This window comes from Pinus tabuliformis, chromosome 5_2 (assembly GCF_031772625.1).
Source record: "Pinus tabuliformis cultivar Carrire ecotype Pingquan chromosome 5_2, CPIR1, whole genome shotgun sequence".
Taxonomy (NCBI): domain Eukaryota; kingdom Viridiplantae; phylum Streptophyta; class Pinopsida; order Pinales; family Pinaceae; genus Pinus; species Pinus tabuliformis.
In genome coordinates, this window is record NC_142306.1 from 653430680 (window position 1) to 653439303 (window position 8624).

The following is an 8624-nucleotide window of genomic DNA, read 5'->3' on the forward strand; positions in this document are numbered from 1 at the left end:
GTATTTGTTTGTGTGCTCTATTTTTTATCAATGGGGATGGTATGGCGTAGGTTAGCTAGAACTTGTCCTAACAAAAGAGTTTAAGCAGAGAGTTTAGTTGGTAAAGTGACATTGAAAAGCTAAAATGTTGCTAGAAAAAAAACTTTGGATAACAACAAATGCACTCAAGAAATATGTCAAACTTCGGATAAAAGCAACAAAGCCTATGCAAAAATTTGGATAAAAACAAAAAAAAAATCTCAATCGCTACTTTGGTTAAAAGAAACATAAACCAACTGAAAATAAATTGATCCATTCCCATAATAACCATACATATTCTATTAGAAATATAAACATTTAGCAAACAAAATAATGTGACATCGTAAATATAACACCTCGTTTTGGTAATAGAAATAGTGAGAATTAAAAAAAAAGGATTATGATTAATATCTATTTATATCCAAAGTTTTATTATTTTATTTATTTAATATGATGATGAGTAATAATTGTTATTAAGGTATATATACAAATTAAATTATTGGTGAATATTTATAGATATCAATTAGTAATAAATATCAAAATATTTATTTTATGATACATATTTCATATTGCTAAAATTTAAAAAATCATAAAATACCTAAATTATAATTTTATTTTTAACTATTTATTATTGATTATTATAAAAAGAATTAATATATAAGTTAAACATATATACATTTAAAAAAAATGTAACAAGATCTTTAATCATGAAGATTTACTCCCACTTTACCATATAAATTTTTGATTCGTAGATAGGCTTTGTTACAATATCACCAGTCACATTATCAACACAAAACAATAAATCATTTCATATGACACTTGTTCATTTGACATTTTTTTAATTACTTAATTCAATTAAAAGGGAAAATGACATAACTACTTTGGATATAAATTTGAGCCATCAATTTGTCAATACTATTATGAATATTCTAGAATATTTTCTAAATATTAAATCCCTACCATCAACCTAATAATTATTATGCATATAGACATGTATATTTTGAAATATAGATTCTAGAATTTTAATTTAATGATCAATAATTATTAGGTGGGTCGTAGGGATGAAATATTCTATAATATTCTTTGTAGTATACACAAATCAAAAGGTGAGATTTATCTCCAAAGTAGTTATGGTTTTTTTTTTTAATTAAATTGATTAATTAAAAAATATCATATAAACACATGTCATATGAAGTAAATTATGATTTTTTGGGCATGTGGTATTGATAAGTTTAGTTCATGGCATTGTAACAAATCCTAGTTATAGATTAATAATCTCCATGGTAAAGTGGGGATAAAGCTCCATGGTTAAGAATTTTCCATAATTTTAAATACATATATGTTTAACTTACATATCAATTGTTTTTATAATTAATAATAAAAATAATGATAATTTAAAATAAAACTATAATTTAATTTTTTTAATGATTTATTTATTTATTAATGTAAGATGTATTATCAAGTAGATTTTTTTATTTTTATTTTTAAATTGATGCCTATTAATCTTTATTACCATTTATTTAATGTGATTATACTGTTTTATAATTAAATTGAAATTTTAAAAACCTTCTTTCAAAATAAACACAACTAATAACTATTATTTTATTATACATATATATTAATAAAAAAAGTTTATATCATTTTATATAAATATTTTTCATTATTAATTCATTTTATTTTAGGGGTAGTAATTAAAATTTTATAAAAAAATATATAAAAAAAATCGTATTTAATAATCTCCTAGTTTGAATTTTTATTGTTAAAATGTTTTTTAACATATAGTTTTATTTAATAAAAACAAACAACTTTGATTTTAAAACTCAATATAATTAAAAATTTATATCATAAAAAATATAATATTATTTATATTTTTTTGTTTTTTAAATGTTAATTAAGTAAAAACATTTTATGTTTGAAAAACAAAACTAACGTTTTCGAATATCTAAACCGATATGAAGGGTAAACTAGCAATTGCCCTAAAAAGTGCAAAAAGAGGCCGATAGATTTTTTAAATTAGAAAAATAGTATGAAAATTGGAAAAATGATAAAAAAATGCATTTATAGATATGTATTTAGCTCATAAAAATGAAGGACCAAACACACTCTGTGCATCTCACGACATTTGCAGCTCTTTGTTTGATTCGTAATATCTGATAATCCAAAAAATACGGTGACATCCCTGTCCTTTCGCATATTGCAGCCCGAATGCAGGGCAATAATTTGTCTCTTCCGCAGAAGATAGAGCATCATGCCGAACAAACCTTCATTTCTTTGGCATATTGCTTAGACAAAATAACTATTTCTCATGTTTCAATGGCCTGGAGCATCATGCCGAACAAACCTTCATTTCTTTGGTAATTGCATACACAAAATATAACTATTTCTCATGTTTCAATGGCCTGTTCGTATAGCTCTCGAAAAAATCATATTCACACAGTAAGGCCAAGTCTAATTAACATATCTTCTGATTAGATCAGCATAGAGTTTACCTGTAATAGTGTAGACGATCAACATAGCGTTTACCTGTAACAACGCAGAGGAAGGTTCAATATATGAGAACACTAGGAAATCCCGGAACTACACATCCACAATTATGATCAACAAAAAGGGTTTTTATATCAGGGTTAGGCCTTGGATTTTTGCAGAGCTAATGCTGCCAATTGAGACTGCAAAATTTAGCAAGAATGCACATTAGAAAAAACAAGTTATAACAACTACACCACCCCTGGAACCAAAGAAGCTACAAGAAACAGGAAACAATTAATTAAATGCGATAGTAATGTTAATGCATGAAAGTTCATCCTGTGCATCCAAGTAAAATAAGCAGTTAAAACCCAGTGAAGAAAGACTTGCAATATACTGGCATCTCGAAAATAAACATGCTTGAAAACTTAGCTTCCTGGATATTTAAAGTCTATATAAACCTTTGATTGATAAGCGTCCGCAATCGAGATGCTTTAAGTGCAGGAAACTGTAACTTTTCTCGGAACAGAGGATTAGCTTCTATAAGCTTTTTTAATTCCAATAACATAATGTTCCTAGCTGATTTGGTATCCCCGTACTTTGAAAGCTGTTCATTTTCTTTGATTCACAGACAGGTTTGTTAGCGAATACAGATAAAATGAATCCTGCTCAATTCAGAATGTTATAACTTTAAAATTAAGAACCTATTATATATAGCAAACAAGCACCTGAAATTATCTAAAGTCAGAAGTTGCGTTATCTCCTTATACAGCTCCTCATTGAAGGAAGCAAACACTTTTAGGTCCTTTACTAGTATTTCTACAGCTTTGGCTCGGTCTGCCCTGGAAAGACATCCATTTGAAAAGAGGTTATATATATTTGACATCTATTTGACATCTTAAAACTATACCTCATTAATTAAATGATCATCCATATTGTAAGCAAAGAACATTCCACTCATGATGCTCACCATTGGATTAATGAAAATGATTTATATTAAGAAAACAGAGATCCACGAAAAAAAATATTTCTAGGTTCAAACAGAAAAGTTAGCCTTGAAAATACACACAAATTTAATGCTTGATGCAATTTCATAGGAAGTCGACAGTTGAATCTTTCCTCAATATCATCATGTTGCTTAAAACTTGCATTAGAACATCGACCTAAGACCTACGAGTTGGGAATTAACTCAGGAATTCAATAAAATGAAAGTTAAATTAGTAATAAAAGAAGACATTTTTCATAATACAGAAGTTTTCAATGTCCATATAATGTTAAGTTTGTACATAGAGGATACTACATACTACAATTCCCTGTGTATTCTTGACAGTTGATAGGTCTGCTGGTTGTCTGTTGTGAAATTTGATCAGAAAACAGATTGTTTAGTTTTGGTTTTCTTGTATTATTCACAGAGATAAATAAGTCCGCCTTATAAAACTCACAAATTCAGATTGGTTGAGTCAATCTAACTTGCGTTTGGCTTGTGAGTCTGAGTCAAACTTAAAGAAGCTGACTAGACTCGGTTCCCTCGAAAGAACCACATCGGACTTGGAAGTTGACTCGGAGTCGAAAGAGTACAGTAACACTGGTTGCAAAAAGAATTAGGAAGTTTAAACCTATAAATTTAAAAGGTTGCCTTAAACTTATAAAGGTGTCCAGGCATTGAACAAGCAATAAGCAAGTTATTCTAGCATATCATTATCGTTTTTATTTGCAGCCCATCTACCTTACTGACAGAGACACGCAGAACATAACATAAACCCTACAAAATTGATAACTTCGAGCACAATATTCTCAATGATAAGCATCTATATTTATACGATACTATCAGCACTTTCCAATTTTCCATAGAAAGAGACTGACTAGAAAGCATAAAACACAGAAAATGATAAATTTGACTGTGCTGTATTAACTTACTTGTCCAATGCCTCTAAATATTTCTGCTTCCTGATTTCAAAAAATATGTTCATGGAGTATCGATTGTCATCAACTTTCGTAAAACCAGAAAGGTATCTCTCCACCTCTTCCCACTCTCCACCGACGACCTGGTCCCCAAAATACTTCATATTGAAGAAAAAGCCCGATTCCTGCTCGAGCCTGACCAAACCAACCCCAAACGGCATGACAGAGAAAAGCATGAGCAGAAACTCATAAAACTGCAGAAAATCAAGAACATTTCATAAATAAAAATAAAATAACGAAAGATCTACTTGTGGACCGTTTCCTTAAACTTTTCCTCATCTAGAAACTGGAGAATGAGAAACACGAGTTCTCTGCTAAGAGAAGACATGGCCGACAACTTTGGCACCTACCGGACTTTAACCTTTGTCCTCAGTTAGCGTGCTGAGAAAATCCCCTGTTCATTATCTCCAGCGTCTGTACCATTTCTTTTACGCATAAATCTCAAAGCTCATCGAACAGGCCAGCGTCCGAAGCTCGAAACGCTTCCAAGAAACAGATCTCGAGCAGGGAAGGGCCAGAAAGATCTATCTCAGAGCTAAATCGCATCGGTAGGAGGAAATCACGGGCCGCGTGAACTTTTCCTTGCGCTTGCAAAATCTGAGGACTGTCTTCAGGGCGTGAGGCTGTTGAACAAACTGGAAAACAAACCGTGGATCAGGTTCTGCTCTAACATCCAAAGGAATCGCAGAACAGTTAATGCATAAGGTGGAAGATAACTGCAGGAAGTTAACACGACCCACCATTCCCTCGCAGAACTGTCCCACTCTATTCTGACGCTAGTTGCACGACGCTAGCTGCACGAGACTGAAAAACTCCTGGTTATGCCATTCAGAATCCGATGCCACGTGTCAGCACGAGAGCCAAAGGAACGACGAAAGTCTGTTCCAAAGGAAGGCCTATCGGCCTAAATATGTGTGGACGAATAAAAATATATTGCAAATATCTTTCATACGGTTCATATGTATCCTTTCAATTACATTAATGGACGTTATTATCATTTTATACCTCGCAAATTATTAACAATTATCTCAAGGCAATATATCTTACATCTATGAAAGAAATTGATTTGATACTTATATAATAATTTATATGGATAAAGTATAATTAAATATTTTGTTGTGGAGTGTATGGATAAAGTATAATTATATATTCTATGTGGAGTGTAATTTTTATGAGATTTTATATTCAAATGATAATATGGGTCGTATATTTAAATAATTTATAATCTGAGTGGGTCTAATGGTTAAGAGGTCATAGGTTCAAACTCAAAAGAGTAGAGTATGTATGTTGTTTTATAGAAAACTTATCATAATTCGGTTATCAAATTATCATTGCTTGTTATCCACGAGCGAGACTCACTCTTCACAGATATTCAAGGAAAACCACGCCAACTAGAATTACCGCGTTGTTGGCTTTGGGATGTTAACTTGTTTTCTTACATCCAAAGAAGATGAGATCTTAACTAAGAAGAAACAGTTTTAGAGCATACTCCAATCCCAATAAACTGACTCAAATCTAGAAGTAAAAAAATAAAAGTTATAAAACAACTTAAATTAAAAAAAATAACAATAATTATAAATCAAAATATAGAAAACAATTTAAAAAATAATAACAAACGAAAATTTCCTCTTGTTGATGGTACTAGACTTGCCAACATGTCAGGGGAACTCCCTGGTAATAAGTCCCAACTAGACTTCAGATCGTTTGGAGTAGGAGTCCCAGGAATGGGTAGTAAAGCAGTGCCTTGACCGCGGCAACACGCAGAGGTAAGTATGATAACTTTTTTTGGAAGCAAGTGTGTGACCTTGCAGCGAGTCAAGTGAGATGCATGGGGGTTCTAACTCACAGAGGGGAAAATAGTGTGTCCCTTAGAAGCTTGTAATAGTACGCAGCCTAAAAAGAACACATGAGCAGAATGAAATCACAGGCTAGAAGTAGAATAGTCCACAATCCAAAGTGACGGGTTAATACAACAACACATCTTCAACAAGATTCATATAATTTCATATAAAATAGTTCATACACAAATTTATAAGTTAAGTAAAATACATTGCTAAAGTAACTAGAACAGTCAAACTACAATAATAACATATGCATGAAAACACATTGGCTCACATTGACAACCACTAGCCCTAATAGCGGAACATTACAGTCGAGATTGTTTGCTCCTCCAAAGAGATGTGCTTGCACTACGCTGTGGAGAAGCCAAGGCTCGTTACAATACTCTCCAAGCCTTCTCTAAGCAATGCCTAGCCAAAAGCTTGGCTCCCAAAAGCCTCTACTATGAGTTATGAGGTTCTATATATAACAAAGGGTGGGGTGAACCTTGACATTCCCCTTTGACTCTTTGACTACCCTCATGACTCTTCATATTACATAATGACTGTTCACATTCCACTAATGACAACTTGGAATTTTACTTACAATATATTTACAAATAATCATACAATTTCCACTTATACCCATGTGGGACAAAATAGGCTTGAGTCAGCTTAACAAGACAAACATCATCACTTGGGGTCTTGGGGAAAGACCAACTCAACAACATCATGTTGATGGTATTCGGTGACGAACTGATACCAAGCTTGGTACTGTGCTATTGTGTCCCCGTACAGAGTGGCGATGTCTTTCTCAAAATAGACTCTTGCCTCCATGGTTTCGGGTATATGGTTCTGGAACCTCTATCCAACTCATCTTGAAGCATGCACAACATTGTTTTGAGTGTCTGGACCACTAATGTACTTCTACATGTCTTTTGCAATTAGCTACAAGTCATCGATGGTGACCTCTCGCATCAACTACTCTATGTACTAGTTGACCTCCAAGAGGACGTGGTTCTTCTTCATGGCTTGAGTGAGGGTTTCGATTGAAGGGATCATGTGTGTCCTCACTATGACCTTGAGATTCTTGAAAAACCATGCATAGGAAGCCTCAATGTTGGTGATGAGCAGAGGGAGCTGCTCATAATTCCGAATCAACATCTGAATCTATGCTTTGTCTAGCTCTTCTTGCGGCTTCATTATCTTCTGCAAGTAAAGTGGGGCTCCCTTGTACCTCATTTTCCATTCCTGTACATGCGTAATAGCAGCGTGGATGTCTTTGAGAGTTTGGGCTATCTTCGCACACTGTTGCTGAAAACCATATACATGGACAACCACCTTGTGAATGGTGATAAATCTCCCACACAGTTTCTGCATTATGGTCTCAAGAGTCGATACTTCAGCAAGTATCTATTTTCTCATCTCTTCCATAACATAGATTTCGGATTTCTCTATTCTCTTCCTGGCCTCTTGCAAGTCCTTTGCCATCCGATCATTCTTTGCTATCAAGAACTTGACCGTTGAGCTTGTAGCTTCTGCATAAGCCTTACAAGCATCATCCATGGCAGCTGGAAGTCTTCTAGCATCTGATACAATCACCCTTTCCTCTATGTGTGCAAGTGATGGTTGATAATTCAGGAGCTTATTTTTTCGTGCATGTATAATCCTTTGTTGTGACTCATCAAATAGAAGATTGTACACATCCATCATCGGATCATCATCAACTAGAACAACCTCTCCTTGCTCGCTCGGGACTGGTTCTGGTTTTGGAGGTGGTGGAGACTATGTGGCGACCTCGAATGCCCTTGACATGAAGTCGCTGTCTTGGTCCTGTGTATCCTATTCCAACTCCATGTTTGTTGCTTCAACCATCTGCTCAATCTATTGAGAAAGTTCTTGAACCTGCACCTGCTCAACCTCTTCTTCATCTGCTGGCTTCTATGACTCCTCAACCTATATAGGTTTTCTCTGTCAACGTTAGGTCCCTATACTACTAGTGTAGCCCCTTATTATTATTATTACAAACCCATTATTGTATTGTTTTGCCCATGTAGTCCCCACGTTGTTATTATTGTGCCCAAGTAGTCCCCATGTTGTTATTATTGTGCCCCATAGAAGTCCACTATTATTATTGTTGCGACCTTACAATATTATTTTTATGTAGGCTCTAATTATATTAGGACCCCTTAGACTCCTATATATAGAAAGGACGTCTTTTCATTTGTATCATCGAAGAATTATTCATTTGTGTAATGTAAAGGAGGTTTCCCCCTCAAAGAGGCTGACTTTGAAGTCGTTGATCTATCTTTTCTATCTTTTTGTGAGCTGGTTTCATAACATTTGGTATAAGAACTTTGGATT

The 8624-nt window shown here is 33.7% G+C and overlaps 1 protein-coding gene across 1 annotated transcript; it reads right to left on the reverse strand.

The window, feature by feature from the left end:
• Window positions 1-3163: 3163 nt before the first annotated feature.
• Window positions 3164-5027, reverse strand: LOC149160750 (protein TPR3-like). Its single transcript, XM_089435399.1, has 3 exons — window positions 4692-5027; window positions 4399-4578; window positions 3164-3323 (listed from the first exon to the last, which is right to left on the reverse strand). Exons 1-3 carry the CDS (start codon window positions 4769-4771, stop codon window positions 3164-3166), a joined length of 420 nt encoding a protein of 139 aa, XP_089291525.1. The 5' UTR covers window positions 4772-5027.
• Window positions 5028-8624: the final 3597 nt, after the last annotated feature.